The sequence below is a fragment of the Garra rufa genome, chromosome 1, assembly GCF_049309525.1.
Source record: "Garra rufa chromosome 1, GarRuf1.0, whole genome shotgun sequence".
NCBI classification, from domain to species: domain Eukaryota; kingdom Metazoa; phylum Chordata; class Actinopteri; order Cypriniformes; family Cyprinidae; genus Garra; species Garra rufa.
Window position 1 is genome coordinate 81078352 of NC_133361.1, and position 20263 is coordinate 81098614.

General features: G+C 39.2%; 1 protein-coding gene across 1 annotated transcript; it reads left to right on the plus strand.

Moving 5' to 3' along the window:
- Positions 1-3702: 3702 nt before the first annotated feature.
- Positions 3703-5734, plus strand: LOC141320752 (zinc finger BED domain-containing protein 4-like). Its single transcript, XM_073833326.1, has 2 exons — positions 3703-5027; positions 5215-5734. The coding sequence occupies exons 1-2, from the start codon at positions 3703-3705 to the stop codon at positions 5732-5734; spliced, it is 1845 nt and encodes a 614-aa protein (XP_073689427.1).
- Positions 5735-20263: the final 14529 nt, after the last annotated feature.

The window sequence follows — 20263 nt, forward strand, 5'->3', positions numbered from 1 at the left end:
ATCAAGATAACAACTTACCTTGTGTCATAATCCCATGAACAGCAAATTTTCATACACAATATAAAAAATGAAATTCATCGGTTTGACCGATTTCCATGAACATCTCAAAACAGCCATTTTGGGTTTCTGCTAGTGATTCATTTTGAGAAAAATCACTTCCTGCACTGGATCTGCATTTTGCGGGTCATCAGAATCATGTAATTTCATATTATGCAGTTTATTTGCAAATGAACATATACATTAATTTACATGGAGAGGGGAAAAAGACTCTTATTTTGACAGTATTACAGAATCTGCACACGTCTTCTCAGAATTAGATCAGATTCAGCGGCGGAGCTGTGAAAGAGCAGATGACCATCAGTATCTTCTCACATTATCCTGTTTCAGCTGGTTAGACCACCCAATTCGGCTTATGTTGGTGGCTTAATTTTTCAATGATGGATTCAATTCATTTTGTTTCACCTAGTTGATAAATAATTATTAACAATTGATTTTTAACAACAGATTCCAGATACAAGTCCAAAGCCTGCTCTGCTTTATGAAAGGAGCACAAAATCACATTAAAGAGGAGAATTCAGTTTATTTATGTTAATGTCATTCAACAGACTTCATTAAAACTAAATGTGTCCATAAATTTACATGTAAAAACTACTTAGTGTAATTAATTGGCAGACTGAACTACAAACTACCAGTTTTCAGCAGCATGCAAATTCACTTATTAATTTTTTTTTGTTGATGTCTTGAATTTTGTCTGGTAAATAGCGCCCAAGTTTTCCTGCTCTGGCCTTCAGCTTTGCTTCCTCCAAATGTTTGCCCTTCAGCCACTTTTGAAAGCAACCTAGGGAAAAAGACATAAAGCTGATCAATCAATTGCACAGCAAATACAATCAACAGATTAAATGAACAGAGTAAAAGTCAGAAACATCTAGTAGGGACCAGTTATTTTGTTTTGCAAAGTTATGCAAAAGTGTTGGAGCCTCTTGCAGAATCTGTGAAAATGTGAATAATTTTAACAAAATAATGTTTTACTTTGAGGCTAATCAAAGACAACAGACACGTCGTATAGAGCAAATATGTTTATTTTACTTGAACATTTGTAAAATTGCAGTGCTCTTTCCGTGTGTGAGTGTGGTTTTCAGCTAGAGCTAGGCCTGATTGTGTCGCAATGTTATGGCATGTGGGTTAAGCATGAACCATGTGAAACGTTAGTGAATAATGTTAACTTACCATATTTTTCTGAAGATAAACAAGGACAAATAATTTGAACTGATTTAAAATATTTATTTGGGGGGCTGCAGAATGTGGGTTGTGTGGGCAGGTAGGCAGATCATTTCAATGCTGTTTTCCCTGCAGAACATGTTTGCGTCTTTTGAAACGTGTGTCTCGTGTTGGTCCATGATTAAAATGAGTGCTCTCTCCTCAGGAGCATATTTAATGAAATGGCTGAGCCATTTTAAGAAGAGCTCTGAGTCCATGTAACCCTTATCCTGGTCACCATAGAGGGCGTTGGGGGGGCCCATCCAGCCTATAGGCATTACTTGGAAGGCAGTTGGGGTAAATGACGGAGGGCGGAATGAAGGGTAGTCTGCTGGAAGACATGCTTCATTCAAGTCTGGCACAGGACCTTTTCCCTGGACTGAGGCTTGTCTTCAAAGCCAGTCTCATCACAGTTGTAGACGAGATGTGGCTTTTCATCTAAACTGTGCTTGATGTAAAGGGCCTCAAACAACCTGAAGAAAACTTCAATGGCCTCTGGTGTGGCACCATGGACTCTGGCTCTGTCCAGGGAATCTGCTGTCCGTGAGGTCAGTTCTGGATGGCGGGTCTTGAACCTGGATCACCACACATAGCTTGGGCCTTTCTCCAAATTGACAGTGGTGCTCTCCGTTCTGCCACTCTCTTTTATGATCCCAACAGCCAGCACTTTGACAAGGGATCTTGTCACAGGAAAGCCATGGTCTGCCATTTAGAATATAAAAGAAACAAGAGCCTCTTCCTCTGCAGGTGTCAGGGCTGTGTTAGGAGGAGGGTTGTGGACATATTTATTTTTTTATAGTCCTGGAGAGTAGTGTGGGGAATTCCATATTTTTTTGCAGTTGCCCTTAAACTTGCTCCTGCCTTCACTTCCTCAACTGCCTCCTTTAATTTCTCCTTTGAATAGTTTTTTTTTTCTTTCCTGAGATCTTTTGCTTTATGTTACTGACTTTCCTTTAAATAAACATTAGTTATGTTAATCGTGTGACCTTCAATTATTGTTTTTCAACTTGTTTTACATTATATTTAAAGTTTGATGAAATTGTATGTCTTATATGTAAGGAAATTATATGAAATCTTATTAAATAACTTTTCTAAATATCCTATCATTGTTTTTAACTTTAAGATAAATTAAATAACTTTTTATGAAAAGTTGGCAATTAAAATAACCTTACAATCCAGTTTTATTTCATGTTTAATTTGTTAAAGCATGACAATTTAAAATGTTAAAACATTAAATTCATGTAACATTCAATTAATGCCAACTACTGGGTGGGCCATTTATATGGATACACCTTAATAAAATGGGAATGGTTGGTGATATTAACTTCCTGTTTGTGGCACATTAGTATATGTGAGGGGGCAAACTTTTCAAGATACGTTAAAACCAAGCACACCATTGTTTTCTTGTAAAATTCCATATAAGTTTGATGTGTCACATGACCCTCTTCCTATTGAAAAAAACCAAAAGTTGGATCCAAGATAAAAGTTTGGTATTAAGGTGTATCCATATAAATGGCCCACCCTGTATTCTCTTTTTTTAATGAACATTAATGCTTGTGTTAATGCTAACTTAATTGACCCTTTATGAACATAAAAATTAAAACTGTGCGCAGGATGATGGGCAAACCGCGTCTGCTGACTGTCTCGCCCACAATTGACGTTTTAATATTCCCATTTCAAAGCATTTATTCAACAAAAGGTGATTTATTTAACAATTTGTGTTAATATTCATTTCATAAAGACTGTAATACTCTGAGATCCATAGTTGTGTCCCCTCCCAAATGCCATTCAGCGACCGCCAGTAAAAGTTTACCTTTCATTGAAAAATAATTTGTAAAGACTGTTGAGAATTTGGATTTAGACCAGGTGGTCTGTAATTTAGTGTACATGAAGATATCCGTCCAAAATGGGCTTTTTGCCACAAAAATAAATATCTAAGTTCAGTTTACATACATGCACGTACCCTAAAGTGATGTCACTAGCGTGCTCATTTGATCTACACTTGCTTGTAGCCTATCTCCCAATGTGGCTATATTGTATAACATTTTTTTTGTCTGTACGTGGTAAAGCAGTATTAAATGCAAAATTAATATTTTCCTTAACTTTTCTTATCGGCTTACCAACAGTTTGCTATGTAAATAGGTAGAATAAATTAGAGTTGTTCCGATTCCGATACCAGTATCAGAAATGTGTCCGATACTGCCAAAAATGCTGGCATCGGTATCGGCGAGTACTGGAGTCCAGGCACCGATCCGATACCACGCAATTTATTAGAAATAGGAATCTATTTACTGGTTAGCTCCGTTAGCTCTAACACGGTTCTTCTTCGCCGCTCTTAAAATAGTTGCGCTGTGCTGCCATTGGCAGCTGCTGTTTTAGAGGGGCGAAGAAGAATTGATCACGTGACGCCTCCTTAAAAGAAACTAACGTTAGCGTTAGCGCAACATGTCGGCGATTTGGCAGTATTTTACAGTGGATGTTCCCAACAGTAAGACGGCGACATGCAACATATGCAAGGAATCAATTTCGAGGGGTGGCACAAATGTTGCAAATTTCAACACCAGCAACTTAATTAAACATTTGAAGACGCGTCACGCTAAAGAGCACGACGAATTTAAAGCTAAGGGGAAAAAGAAGGACGAACTGCAGCAGCAAACTCTGGAAGCTGCCTTCCAGCGACGAGATAAATTCCCCAAAGACAGCCAAAAAGCAACAAAGATAACAGACAAAATTTTGGAGTTTATTGTCCTGGATGACCAACCCCTGTCTGTCGTCAAAAATGTGGGATTTCGCCGCTTAATGGAGCATTTGGAGCCAAGGTACTGTTTGCCAGGTCGTAAATATATCTCAGAAACTGCGCTACCCAAATTATACGAGACAGTTAGGGAACACATTTCGTGTATGCTGAAAGACGTGCATGCAATCAGCTTTACCACGGACATTTGGAGCTCCGACGTGTGCCCCATGTCTTTGCTAAGTTTAACATCACACTGGGTGGACAGAGAGTCAACATTTACCCCTCGAAGTGCGGTGCTGCACGCCAACGAGTTCCGAGGGTCACACACTGGCACATTAATTGCCGAAGCAATTGAGGGGATGCTGGTAAAGTGGAAAATCCCCAAGTCCAACGTTCATGTTGTTTTGCGCGACAACGCTAGCAACATGAAGAAAGCCATGGACGAGATGGATGTACCGAGTTTGGGATGCTTCGCCCACACTCTCCAGCTAGTGGTGCATGAAGGGCTACTGTCACAGAGAAGTGTGAGTGATGCACTGGCGAATGGTAGGAAGTTAGTAGGGCATTTCAAACACTCGCCACTGGCTACTACACGCCTGGAAGATATTCAAAAAGATCTCCAAATGCCTACCAAACGTCTTCACCAAGACATAGCAACGAGGTGGAACAGTACCTACTATATGGTTGAGAGTTTACTGGAGCAGAAGCGGTCAATTTCAGCATATGGAGGTGACCACGACCTGCCAGTGACCCTTACGGCTAACCAGTGGGCTTTACTGGAGAAAATAATCATTGTTCTGGCACCATTTGAAGAACTGACCAGACAGATTAGCTCCTCCACCTCTTCTGCAGCTGAAGTCATCCCCTCAGTCACAGTGCTGAAACGCCTGCTTGCTCGGGAGAACGAGGGGGACACGGGTATAAAAACCATGAAAACAACCCTTCTTGAGGCTGTCCAGAAAAGATTCAAGACCATCGAGAATGAGCCCTTGTATGCAGTTGCCACTCTTTTAGACCCACGATTCAAAGACAGGTATGTCTAATATTTTTATTAAGTATCTATATTATAAACAAAATTTTGAAATGGTGTTTTGGATAACTAGATATTGCATTATTATTGATTACTATTGCATTAATAATGTTACCACTAAAAGTTACTATGGAGGAAGTTGTTTATTTTACACATAAAGACATTTATTTATTATTTTTCATTTTTTTAGATACTTCACAGAAGCAGACAGCATCAAGCAGGCCAAGGATGCTCTGACCCAAGAGGTGGAGAAGATGGAGGCGTTACTGAGCAGGACCACACCTGAGGGAGCAGAGACGGTGCCAGAAAACCCCCATAAAGCCCCACGTATGGAAGCACAGCCAGACAGCAGCAGAAAGAGCAGCTTGAAAGGCCTGTTTGAGGAAATCCTGCAGGAGCATGATGAGGAACGTGGGGCAAGTAGCACAAGCACACAAGTTCAAAATCAAATACAGACATATTTGACAGAGCAAACAGTCCCACGCTCAGACAGCCCATTCCAGTACTGGGGAGTCAACCAAATTTGGTTTCCCACCCTGGCTGCCACTGCTGCAAAGTTTCTCTGTGCTCCTTGTACCAGTGTTGACAGTGAGAGACTGTTCAGTGCAGCGTCCAACATTGTTGATGCAAGAAGGAACAGGCTAGGAGGAGAGAGGGCAGAAATGCTCATCTTCTTGAAGAAGAATCTGCCTTTGCTCTTGAAATTATGAGCAATACTAAATTGCTAAAATGCTACTGCAATGTGTAGCCTACTTGTTTTAAAGTATTTTTTTGTTTACTGTGCAGCTGCTGCTCTTTTGATTTATATTTTTTTTATGTTTACTTTATAGGTTGGTGTTGCACTATTGTTAAATACTGCACTATTTAAAGATTTAAATGCCTTTTTATTTTAGTGCATAATGGCTGCACTTTAAGTTTTTTTTTTAAAGGAATCTTTAAAGTTACTGTTACACTACTGTTTTATACTGTTCTATTTAAAAATTTTAATGCCTTTTATTTTAAAATATTGTGGCTGCACTTTAAAAAATTTTTTTATAATTATTCCTATATTTATTTAAGTTGCTGTTGCACTACTGTTTTATACTGTTCTATTTAAAAATAAATTTAAAAATAAATGGCTTCCATTTGCAGTATTCATTCATTCATGTTTTACAAAGGGTTTAACCTGAGCCAGGCCTTACCAGAATGATAATCATATCAAAGTCATGCAGGTAGTATGATCTTTCTCTTTTTTTTTTTAACACACTGGTATCGGTACTCGGTATCGGCCGATACCCTTAGCACGAGTATCGGAATCGGTATCGGGAGGGAAAAAATGGTATCGGAACATCTCTAGAATAAATGTATGTCTTACCTGTTATTTTCCACTTTCTTTCCCATTCTTCATGTTTTCTTTCATCACTCCATAACATACTTTTAGAGCAACCTCATTTTCTTCATTCATGTGGAATAAATAGGTTCAATTATATTATTGAACGGTATTATGTTTTTGATGTTTAAATGACAGCCTATCTGATGTCTACTGTTTAAAACAGACTCATGATTTGATGAAATCTTTAATTACAGAAGTCACTCCTGTTTTCTTTTTCCAGAAATGAAAGTTTTCAAATTTTAACATTAACTTCATTATACAGTTAATTCAAATGTATTACATTTACAATTTAGTCATTTAGCAGATGCTTTTTTATGATATGGAAGTGATATGACAAGTCTCAGTTAGCCTAACGCAATATATGTGGCAAGTTTTTCTGCTAATTATATAATTGTCACGTATCTGGTCTATCCTGTCTTTATGAACTCTTGCACCACACATCATGGACTTCATTTCCCACAAGCCACTGCTCTAATCACTGCATTCACCTGCTCTCACTTAACTGATTACTGGTCACAGCTGCACCTCATCACACTGTCTGCATTTAAGCCACTCACACACACAGCCACCTTGCAAAGTCTTATTGTTCCGTATGGTCTGTATTTCCGAGCGTTTCTTCCCGAGTTTGTTTTCCCTGTGTTTTGATTCCTGGACTCCCTCCCGTGTTTGATTCTTGCTGCCAGCCCTGACCTTCTGCCTGTGTTTGACTACTCTCTGGATTATCCTCGTTGTTATTGTTTGCTGGTGTTTGACCCTGTCTGCTTGACCACGTCTTCAAATAAATGCTGCGAATGGATCCGCACGTCTCTGACCCTCCTTGTGACAATAAGAAATAGATAACAGATAAAATAGAAAAAGAATAGAGCAAGCTTAGAAGCCTTTTTGTTGAATATATAATAAATAGAAAACAAATAAATAGAATGCAAAAATAGACGTCCTCCGAACATCCGTCAGCGAACGTCAAAAAGAGGACCAAATGCGAACGTTATAAAGCGGACATACTGCGGACCTAAACAGGGGGGGACGTCCGCGGGATGTCCATTAAGGTATTTATCACGTTATGGGGACCAAATGGACATTTCTTAAGTCCCCATGAGGAAACAGGCTTATAAACCATGCACAATGAGTTTTTTTGAGGAAGTAAAAGTGTGCACAATTTCCTGTGAGGGCTAGGTTTAGGTGTGGGGCCATAGAAAATACGGTTTGTACAGTATTAAAACCATTACGCCTATGGAATGTCCCCATAAAACATGTAAACACAGTGTGTGTGTGTGTGTGTGTGTGTATATTTATACCTCAGTGTTGAAAAAGAAAACTCAATCAACATTAACTTGCTTATAAACAGTCACTGTCATTGCTTTATGTCTTCAATAGTAAGTTTACACTATGCAGTTTAAACGACACACCTAAGATTATGACATACTTCCCTAGAAGGCGACGAAGAGCCTCTGTCCTTCTCTCTTCCCAGAAGTCCTTTATTGTGTCAACACAGTAAGTGTCTTAAATGGAGCAGAAGGTGTTCTTGTTTACCATCCCCATGTTCATGAATTTGAACAAGAGGGCAACCTTTGCATAATTGTTGCCAGACAACAATATGTTGGTGGACAAAAGAAAATCTGCAAATTCCACCTCCACAACTTGTGTCCATTGGAACAGACCTAAAGGTAAAATAGAAGTAACATTTGGTTTTGTCCTGTACAGAACTAGTTATTAAGCTTTCATTTCTATGAAATTTTACAGCTGTGATTGTCTGCACTTACCTATTCAACGGTAGCTGCTGTGCTCTTGGTAGTGATGTTGACCTCAAAGGGTACAACAGAGTTGCACTGCGCACCTGTCCTCAGAAGGCCTGTGCACTTATCCACTGGCAGGATCAGAAATGTAGACAGTTGTTTTAAGCAGTTCTCGTACACTATGGAAGCTGTAGCACCTAAGATGTCATCTTCACAAAGGATGTTCAGAAGTTTCGGGGCAGTGGCGGTTCTACATTGAATTGCTCCCCGGGTGAGACTCCCTAAAATAATTTCACTGCAGAAAAGAAAACACAAACTGAAACTAAAATCTGACATTTCTGGCCTTTTTAGATGCAAAGTCTTAAATAATGGCATCATTTGAGATATGCTCCCCTATTGAATGATTAATGCTTATGACAGCAAGGCCAGTGAGCCGTTCCTGAGACATGGTGGACCTCAGGTAAGTCTTGATTAACTATAGTTTGGAAAAGCTCCTCTCTGCTTGAGCCACAGAGTGCAATCCCAAGAGCAGTCCAAAAGTTGGGGTAGATCTCAGATAGATCCTTAATGTGCATAAAAGTGATAAGCTCAAGGAGGCTCATGGTTTTTGATGGCAGGTGAGAGAAGTTCTTGATTTCCTACAAAAGCTCTCTACTGTCCAAATCAGAATGCCCTTCAAGTTGCAGTTCGGTACCTTGTGCATTGCACTGCTCTGCCAGCTCCTCATCTGCAAGACTTGGGAAATTTGTCAACACCCCAAATTTGTTTTCCACATTTTCCAATGTGGTAAATCTCTCAGTGATGGCTGAAAGGGCTGCATCAAGAACAACATTGAAGAATCCCTTATTTTTGCTCTTCATGTTTGCCCCGTTGTCATATGATTGTCCTCTGCAGTCGTCAAAAGGAATTCCCAACTCCTCAAGTCTTGTCAGGATCATGGATGCCAAGTACTGCCCTGGGGACTCCTCTGCCTTCAAAAATCCCATAAAATGTTCCCTGATATGGGGCTTCTCCATCAGTGACACCACTCTAATGACCACTGACAACTGTTCTATGTGGCTTATATCTGGAGTGCAGGCCAGAGTTATTTAAAAAAAACTTTGTAAGTATTGCCAATATTAGATGTTTGTGGATACAGTATGACTTGCTGAGGACACAGATGGTAGCTCATCCTGAAAAGCAGAGACCATTCCGGCGGTGGCCAGCCATACCTCTCTCGCTGCAGCGCCCAGGCAGCAGTTGGGGGTTTGGTGCCCCCCCCCCTTACTCACCCCATCGTAATCCAAGATATCCATATCTTTCTTTCTTCAGTCGATGATAAATTATATTTTGTGAAATTTTTTTTTTAGGTATTATTTCCATATACTGGACTTCAGTTGTCACTTCAAATTGACAATTTGTATACGTTTTAACCTCAAACACTCGTCTTTTTCGAGTTCAAAACAGTTAGAGTATGTCAAAGAACTCCCATCTTGTCTTCTTCCCCAACTTGAAAATCATCCTACATCACTACTCAAGTACCGACCCAGTATTTCAAAATGCAAAGAAGATCAAATGCACTTTAAAAAAAAAAGTAAAACACTGATATAGGACCATTTTGAAGTTGAAGAAGAAAATGAGATGGTAGTTTTTTGACATACACTAATTGTATTGACCCAGACTACATAGACTATGCATACACATCACACAGACAAGACAAGACAACCATTTGACCTTAAAGAGTATACAAATTGCCAATTGATTTAAAAAATGACCGTTTCTCTCAATAAGACCACTATTCCACACCTGAGATCATTTAGAGCCCTTTCAAGCTGCATTTAAACATTTTGCATTTTGGAAGTTCAAACTTGGAGGCACTATAGAAGTCCACTATATCAAGTTAATTCCTAAAATATTTTCCTCAAGAAAGAATTTATTTTCGACTGGACAAAGAAAGATATGAAAAACTTGGATGACAAAGGGATGACTAAATGATCTGTACATCTTTATTCTGGAAGTGAACTTCTCCTTTAAGTGAATGTAATCAGTGTGAATATTTCAGAAAACCTATATGGCATTGCACTGGCTTCACTTTTTCACTTTTAACATCATAATCAATCCAGTTGTCTATTATAGATCAGTAGTTTGAGCACTTAACTGTACTCCAGCCAACAAAGAAATCACACAAATAACATTTAAAAGTACAAAAATATTACACCATGACAATCATATCTTTGGCAACATACAAAACAAAACCAAATACTTAACATCACATGCACAGCTAAATGATGCCTGGGCAACCTCCAACTGCTGTAAAGCATTACACCAGCTCTTTGTAGCCTCTAGCTCTTTTTTCAAAAGAGCAACTTTTTGTTCTGAACAACGCCGTAGACGCACGCACCTGATGGACCAGCAGCTCCATCGCCCTTTTATTAACTCACAAAGCCTGAGCATATACCTCCTGGCGTGGCAATGCAGTATAAAGACATGCATACTGCAAATACAAACAAACATTAAACATTAACAAAACATGAATGGACACTTTACAAACATAACTATTTAAAGGTATAATTTTCCCAAAAATACTAATTCTGTCATTAATTCCTCACCCTCATGTTGTTCCAAACCCATAAGGCCTACATTCATCTTCACAACACAACTTAAGACATTTTTGATTAAATCTCACAGCTATGTGACTATCCCATACACAGCAAGGAAAGCACCACGGTAAAGACACAAAAAACTACCACACACACAGTGGAGATTTAAGTTGGAGAATAATCTAAAAACTTAAAATCTGAAGGAATATTAGCTGTGGGTATACTACTGTTTCCCTAACTTGTTTGAAAAAATAACCAAGGCATTTCAATGAAAACCTTTATTTTGTGGAAAACTGAAAAATATTACTCTTATATTTCTACTATAGAAAAATACTCTCCTCAGGACTTCATTCGCATTGTTACAGCTTTTTATTATTACATTATTTATATCATGGGAAGCCGTCATTTTTTACTGCACTTTCACATATTCTATAATGTGAATACATACATTATATATAATAAAAACATTTTTTGTACCATATTTAGACATGTTCTATAAACCGAAATAGTAGGTACAATGACACTAAAAGCTCTGCAAGGGTGCTTATTTTATTCTTATTTTATTTTTTATTTTATGAGTTGATTCTGCACTAATTTCATCTAATATTTCATTCTTTTTAAAAACATAGTACATTTAATAACAGAATATTCTGTTATTTATGAGACAACGCTTCCCCCAGAATTTTCTGGGTTCCCACATTTTCACTGTTTTACGTTAGTTACGCATCTCCACAGGTGAGGAAATGAGCAATCGCTTATGTTGGAGCCATTAATGGTAAAACTTTACTTGGCCACTGGGTGGCAGTGTGAAACAATATAATTGTAGCACCATTGTAAGACTCAGGTGTGTGTGTGTTGGTAATTAGGAAGCACACAGTTTTTGACCGCACAGCAGAGTAGCGTGTAGTGCTGGACTATGATCTTTTTAATGTCGTCAAGGTATGGACTTTAATGGTAAATATTTGTCAAAGGAATACTCACAGCAAGTTGTTTGAGAAAATCGCTATTGGAGCACAAAAATAAAGAGACATTTGTTTGCATCTATTTCCGCTTGCATGGACTCTGTTTGTACGCGTTCTAAACTTGCTCACTCTAATTATCAACGGCAGCGGCTTAATGGAAAGCCGTTACACAAAGTCAAAAACTGTGCTTCACTAGTGAGTATGGAAACTTGCTTCCAGTGGCCCGTGCGTGGGTACGGCATGTGAACGCCACTTTGTTATGGTGGAGCATCGTTTGATTCGTCGCTGGATTAAAGTCAACACGTTTGCCTCGGACAGAAGGACGTAATTTGCTTGGATAAAGGCTTCTTGTTTCTGCAATTGAGGACATCGCTTCGTCAAGACGCCTTGGATTTAAATTTTGGATTTGACTTGTTTGGATCGTATTTCTTCGGATTTACTGCACGGTCGTCTCTTCAGGTCCGATAAACTGGATCATAGGTATGTTTGTTGCAACATTATTACAATGGCCATAGGAAATTCTGTGTGCACACAATAAGGTTAAGCGTAATTCCAATGCATTGGTTGCCAGTGACTTTCTGACTGAAATTGCTCATCTGGGGTTAATTCTGTTTGTTCACAACTGTTTGCAAAATGGAAAATGAAAAAAGTATGAATTCTGATGGGGTTATTGTGACAGATCAAGGTTTGCCTGGTGTTGATGAGTCTGAAAGAGAAAAAAGACCAGTTAAATTAACAGCTAAAGCTTTGGTAGAAAAACTTGACACCTTGCAAAAATTAAGAAAGTTAAATAAGGCTCAGAAACTAAAAGAATCAATTAATAGGTTAATATGTGAGGACAAAGAATATGAACCTGAGGTACGTTTGGCTTTTGAAGATTTTAAGAGGTTGTGTTCAGAGGCTAAAGACACTCATGAGTCACTATTGGTTATCTTACCGGTTGATGAGGCTGAAAAACATGAAATATGGTTCAAAGCAAAGATGATATCAAACAATGATTTCTTGGACCGGGTAAATAAATGGTTAACAGACAAGCCAGAATGTCAGAAAATATCTGAAGAGTGTAACTTGGAGATTGAGGTTGGTCCTGGAGACAGTGTCTCAAATGTGTCTCGTACTACCTCCAGACGAAGTAAACGCAGTTCACGCAGCAGTAGCACGAGTTCTTCTGTATCATCTGCATGTATTCAAGCAGAGGCGGAAAAGGCCGCACTTCTTACACGGGCTGCTGCACTGAAGGCTAAACATGCCATTGAAGTTCAGGAGGAGGAATTGAGACGGAAAAAGGAGCAATTAGAATTGGATGCTCAAATAGCAGCTTCAGTAGCGAAGATCACGGTGTTGCAAAGGTCTGATAATCAAAGCAAATGTTCACACAGTTCCAGTTCAAAATCAAAGAAGAGCGAAAAAAGTGTGGTCAATGCAACTGATAACCTCAATTTTGATTCTTCTCAGTCAAAATGTTTAAATCCCAATGCAAATGAATATGTGCCTGTGAATTCAATGCCGGTGGATGCAACTGGAGCAGCTGGTGTCTCTGTTTCTCAAGTCGTAATGGAGGATCATAGGAAAGGATGGAACGATCAACAAATATTCCATGCATCTGAACAATCTACTCTTCATTATCCTGCTCAAATGCCACATGATAACTTAGGAATTCATCATGGTACTCACGTTCTTCCTCCTCCGAGTGATCCCTTGCTTGATGTTCTGAAAAGACAAGAGGAATTAACAACTTACCTTGTTCAACAGCAAGCAAATCCTCGTGTTCTACCAAAAAGGGAGATTCCAGTCTATGATGGTGACCCATTACAATATATTCCATTTATTAGAGCATTTGAACATGGCATTGAGCAGAAAACAACCAATGAAAAAGATAAGTTGTATTTCCTTGAGCAGTTTACAAGGGGGCAGCCTAAAGATCTGGTCCGCAGTTGCCAATATATGGCCCCAGATAAAGGCTTTGCTTTGGCCAAAAAGTTACTAAAGGAACATTTTGGTAATGAATTTAAGGTATCTACTGCTTATATGGAGAAAGCTTTGGGTTGGCCCACTTTGAAGGCTGAAGATGTGCAGGGATTACAGGCTTATGCCTTGTTTTTGCGTACATGTTGCAACACAATGGATGAACTGTCATATATGCAAGAACTTAACATGCCTAGCAACATGAAAATGGTTGTATTGAAGTTACCTTACAAGCTGAGAGAGCAATGGAGAGCTAAGGCTTGTGAGATTATGGAGTCTGGTCATGGCAGGGCAAGGTTCTATGATGTTGTTGAGTTCATAGAAAAACAGGTTAAGATGGCATCTGATCCTGTGTTTGGAGACATCCAAGACAAGCGTGGCACAGGTATATCCAGAGGTCAAACCCGCAAATCCTTTATGAGAAATAGTTTTGCCACTGATATTGCTGCTTCTGTTCCAGCTAAGAAGTCTAGCAATGCTTCATCACAGCAAAGATTTTGTTCTGTGTCGACGTCTAATGAAAACCGTTTGTTTTGTACAAACCAACATCCACTGGAAAGGTGTTTTGCATTGAAGAAAAGGACCCAACGAGACAAGATCGAATTCCTGAAATCCAAGGGAATTTGTTTCGGTTGTTTAAAGACTGGACATTTGAGTAAGGAATGTGAGCATCGTCTGAATTGTGACATATGTGGAAAAACACACCCCACAATCCTGCACATATATCACAAAGAGGTAACTGTAAAGGAGCCGGAGGAGAAACGCAAGGTAGTACCTGTCCAAACTTGTGGTCACAAAGGGGCCGGGACTGAAAGGAGTCTGATGTCCATTATACCAGTCCAAGTCAAAACAGTTAAAGGTAACAAAGTAATGCAGACATATGCTTTTCTGGACCCGGGAAGTTCTGCCACCTTTTGTTCAGAGCACTTAAAGAATGAGCTGAATCTGAGTGGAAAGAAAGTCAACATTCTCCTTCGCACCATGGGTCAGGAACAGTCTGTGTCTTGCAGTGTTATTAACGGACTGGAAATCAGTGGTATATGCACCAATCATTTCTTCCCACTTCCTGCCGTCTATACACAGCAAAAGATGCCTGTTAACTCTCAGAACATCATTACTCAAGAGGAGTTATCCAAGTGGTCATACTTGGACAAGGTAAAGATACCGTACATTCAAGCAGGTGTTGATTTACTGATTGGAACCAATGCTGCTAATGTAATGGAACCATATGAAATAATAAACAGTCATGGTAATGGGCCATTTGCCATTAAGACCCTATTGGGATGGGTTGTCAATGGGACTGTGGAGGAAAACGGTGACCATAAGAATGAAGAAGGGCATTCTGTTGTTAACGTTAACAGAATTTCAGTTGTTAAATTGGAAGAGCTGCTTAACAATCAGTTTAATCATGATTTCAGTGAAAGGACTGCTGAAGAAAGCGAAATGTCAAGGGAAGATCTTCGGTTCATGAGCCTAATGGACAATACAGTCACGTTCCAGGATGGACATTACAGCCTAAGATTACCATTCAAGACTGATGTCATACTACCTGATAATCTCTGTGTTGCTAAGCAACGACTGCATGGTCTAAAAAGGAAATTGGAAAGAAACCAAGAGTTTTGTGCAAAGTATACAAATTTTCTTGCTGATGTTATAAACAAAGGCTATGCTGAGAAGGTACCAGATCACCAACTTGATCGTGTGGATGGCAAAGTTTGGTACATTCCTCATCACGGGGTGTTTCATCCCAAGAAGGGATCATTAAGAGTTGTGTTTGACTGTGCGGCAACATACAGAGGAACATCACTTAATAGTCAACTGTTGCAAGGTCCTAATCTTACCAATTCTTTGGTGGGTGTATTGCTGAGATTCAGGCAAGAACCAATAGCTTTCATGGCGGACATAGAAGCGATGTTCCATCAAGTTAAAGTGGCTGTGGAGGATGTAGATTTTCTTCGTTTCTTGTGGTGGCCTGGTGGAGAATTGACTAAAGAGCCCATTACATACAGGATGACAGTTCATCTTTTTGGAGCGGTGTCTTCTCCAAGCTGCGCATGCTATGCCTTGAAACAAACAGCAAAGGACAATGAAGCTGACTTCCCATTAGAAGTGATTGAAACGATCAACAATAACTTCTATGTTGATGATTGTTTGAAGAGTGTCTCCTCTGAGGAAGTGGCTATTTCTATGGTTAAAAATCTCACCTCTCTATGTCAGAAAGGAGGTTTTCGTTTGACAAAGTGGATCAGCAATAGTCGCAAGGTGTTGCAGTCAGTCTCTGAGGAAGACCGAGCCAAGGATATACAGCAGCTGGATCTAGATCGAGATAAGTTGCCCGTTGAAAGAGCTTTAGGTCTGCAATGGAGTGTGGAAGCTGACTCTTTTCATTTCAAGATTTCCTTGAAAAGTCAACCTTGTACAAGGCGAGGCATTCTGTCTGTGGTAAGCTCTGTCTATGATCCTTTGGGTTTTCTTGCTCCACTTATTCTGCCTGCTAAAATGCTTTTACAGGAGTTGTGCAGACAGACTTTAGGCTGGGATGACGATATACCATCACTTTTCCAAAGACAATGGAACCTTTGGATTTTTGAGTTGGCCAAAGTTGCAGAGTTCCAGGTGAACAGATGTTTTAAACCCATGGATTTTGGACTGCCCACTCATGCTTGTTTACATCACTTTGCTGATGCTTGTGAAGCTGGTTATGGCACAGTTTCTTATTTGAAGATGCTGAACAGAGCAAACATGGTACATGTAGCTTTCTTGCTGGGTAAGTCCAGAGTAACACCGTTGAAACCTGTGACCATACCTCGTTTGGAACTTACAGCGGCTGTCCTGGCAGTCAAGGTTGACATCATGTTGAAGAAGTTGTTGCAATTTCCTCTGGAAGATTCAGTCTTTTGGACTGATAGTACAACTGTCCTCAATTACATTAAGAACGAGGACAAACGGTTTCATACTTTTGTCGCTAATAGAGTGTCTTCTATAAGAGACACAACGCAACCGCAACAGTGGAGATATGTACCCTCTAAAGAAAATCCTGCAGATGATGCATCCCGGGGGTTGAAAGTGGAATCTTTTCTGGGCAATAAGCGATGGATTGATGGTCCCAGTTTTCTCTGGAAGCCGAATGACAGACAGTTCCTCCCAAGTGATTCGACTTTGACTGATGATGACCCTGAAGTAAAAAAGGAGTTAAAGGTAAATGTTGTGATCTTGCAGAATGAACACAATGCTACAAGTAAACTTCTTCATTACTTCTCAGATTGGAAACGTCTTAAAGTTGCAGTGGCCTGGATTTTGAAACTGCGGAAACTTCTGCTAGAATTAAGTCGTAAACGACAGCAGTTGCAGTTGTCTTTGGAGCAAATTGACAGTGTTGTTGTAGATGCAAAACTACAGGAATTTAAAGCATCTCTGGGCAGACAAAATGTAACTGTTGAGGATCTGTACAAGGCAGAAGTTAGCATCATTTATTTCAGCCAACAGGAACAATTTCAAGAGGAAATTGCTGTGATCATGGATGGAAGCGTTGTTAAAAGAAACAGTTCTGTTTATAGTTTGGATCCGCTGTTGCGTGATGGTCTGCTGCTAGTGGGAGGAAGACTTTGTAAGTCAGCCATGCCAAGCGAAAGGAAACATCCCATCTTGTTATCAAAAGATCAACATGTGTCACATCTCATACTTCGAGACATTCATGAACAACTAGGTCATGGTGGCAGAAATCTGATGCTTTCCAAGCTTCGGTGTAAGTACTGGATTACAAATGCCAACTCTGTTGCCAGAAAGATCATTTCCAAGTGCGTGATTTGTAGACGCTATAAGGGAAGGCTGGGTGAACAGAAGATGGCAGACCTTCCAGTAGAAAGGATCACCCCTGATTTACCACCTTTTACTAATGTAGGTGTGGATTTTTTTGGCCCCATAGAAGTAAAAAGGGGACGAAGTAAAGTTAAACGCTATGGAGTAATCTTTACTTGCATGACAAGTAGAGCTGTCCATTTGGAAGTGGCATACTCACTCGATACGGACTCATGCATCAATGCCTTGCGTAGGTTTGTTTGTCGTCGTGGACAGGTCTCTCACATGAGGTCGGATAATGGGACAAATTTCATTGGCGCTGAGCGGGAGCTAAGAGAGGCACTCGTTGCATTAAACAACGAAAAGATTCAAAGGGCCTTATTGCAAAAGGGAATTCATTGGGATTTTAATCCACCTTCAAGCTCTCATTATGGAGGAGTATGGGAGCGTATAATTCGAATGGTGAAACAAATTCTATGTACAGTTATTCGACAACAAACCTTGAATGATGAAGCACTGCAAACTGTCTTGTGTGAAGCAGAAGCAATTTTGAACGATCGACCCATCTCTAAACTGTCCGATGATCCTAATGATTTGGAAGCTCTTACACCAAATCACCTTCTGCTTATGAAGGGAAATCCTGCATTGCCACCTGGTTTGTTTGAACAGTCTGATGTATATGCCAAAAGGAGATGGAGACAAGTGCAATATATTTCGGACCTCTTCTGGAAAAGGTGGGTACGCGAATACCTACCCTTGTTGCAAGAGCGACGAAAATGGAACAAGAAACATAAAAACCTTGCCGTTGGAGACATCGTGATCATTGCTGATCCTACTGCACCACGTGGCTCATGGCTTCTTGGAAAAATTGTGGAGACTTACCCAGACAATAGAGGTTTAGTTCGTTCAGTAAAAGTTCAAACTAAATATAACACCTTGGAACGTCCAGTTAATAAACTCTGTCTTCTATTAGAAGCAACAAACTAAATAGGGCATGCTGTAATCTAAAAGGTGTTTAAATTTACTGTCTTATACCTTTGGTACAAAATTTGAGTTGGTATGCAAGGCTCCATTTTTTGTATGAATTTGTAATTGTTATGTCTTTATGACATAATCAATCAAGGGGCCGGTGTGTTGGAGCCATTAATGGTAAAACTTTACTTGGCCACTGGGTGGCAGTGTGAAACAATATAATTGTAGCACCATTGTAAGACTCAGGTGTGTGTGTGTTGGTAATTAGGAAGCACACAGTTTTTGACCGCACAGCAGAGTAGCGTGTAGTGCTGGACTATGATCTTTTTAATGTCGTCAAGGTATGGACTTTAATGGTAAATATTTGTCAAAGGAATACTCACAGCAAGTTGTTTGAGAAAATCGCTATTGGAGCACAAAAATAAAGAGACATTTGTTTGCATCTATTTCCGCTTGCATGGACTCTGTTTGTACGCGTTCTAAACTTGCTCACTCTAATTATCAACGGCAGCGGCTTAATGGAAAGCCGTTACAGCTTATGTAGCAGATGCATTTGAAAGATAATCTCAGGCCTTGACGTTTCAGCCATTTGAAGTTGTGTTGTGATGCTGATGTGAACCCATCAGTGATGCGTGGGTCAATGTATAAACAACCCGAACTCGACCGACGTTTTCAACTAACTCACCCGCTCGGTCCGCAAAAAAATAAATAAAAATATTGTACCCGACCCGCTTCCTGACCCGCATGTTTAATATTTGCGACTGACACCAGCGATTATATGCGGCTATATGCGGTGGAGATGCGTTCACTGTCAAATATCATTCGGCATTAATTAGGTCATTTTGTTAAAAGAAATTTTCATGATTACAAGAAAAATACTGATTGTTCTTGTTGTGATTTAGTTTGTCTTTCCTTTATACAGATTTAAATAGTCATTTTCGAAGTAGGCTACTCTAAATTATGTCAGTGATTCTCCGATGTTAAATATAATCAATTAATATGTTATTTCGATCTACAGTGTATTAAAAGTAAGAAAAAGAGTAGCCTATAGCCCTGAATATTAGAGACTACAAGCTAATTCCTTTTTTCTTAACTTTTATTCTTCTAAAAATGATCAAGAATATTAAATCAACTTAAAAGGCTAGGTATCAAATGAATAAGGAAATTATAGTGCCTTGAATTTATTAAGTAATGCTTAATTTCGTTCGTTTCGCTCTCTGAAAATGTAAAGAAAAAATACAGTTTTTATTCGGAATTAGTTTTTAATCCCTGGTTTTAAACAAGCATATACATGAGATAATTTATATATTATTGCTTGTATAAACGTAAAAAAATAGTGCTAAATTTTATGATTAAGGAAATTAAACAGACCTAGGCATTTGAAAAGACATAGTGAAATGTGTTTAATAATTAAACATTGGACATAATCAAAATATTTGAGAAATTTATTAGGAATGCCATTTTCTTAACAATTAAGATGCTGCATGTGTTTATTCAGTCTAATCGAAGTGTGCGTCTCCTCCGACTTTCACAACAAAAATCCCACCCCTTCTCAGAAAACACATAAAACTAACATTATTGAGCTATATGCGTTTAAAAGTAGCCTATTAAAATGGTGCGATGGCATTGATCAGTTTAACGTGTTGGGAAATCGCGTCAGCAGTTATTCAACAGTTAATAACGCTAAACATTCAAAAGGTAAATTTCATTCAGCCAATAAAGTGTAGGTCTATGTATTTCATAGAAAATTGTCTCTAGTAGGCCTACTATATTAATTACAAAGGTTCAATTGGCATCTTTATTTCTAACGAACCGACCGACCGACGAAACGCGGAAAAGTCCGAAAAAACTACTGTGG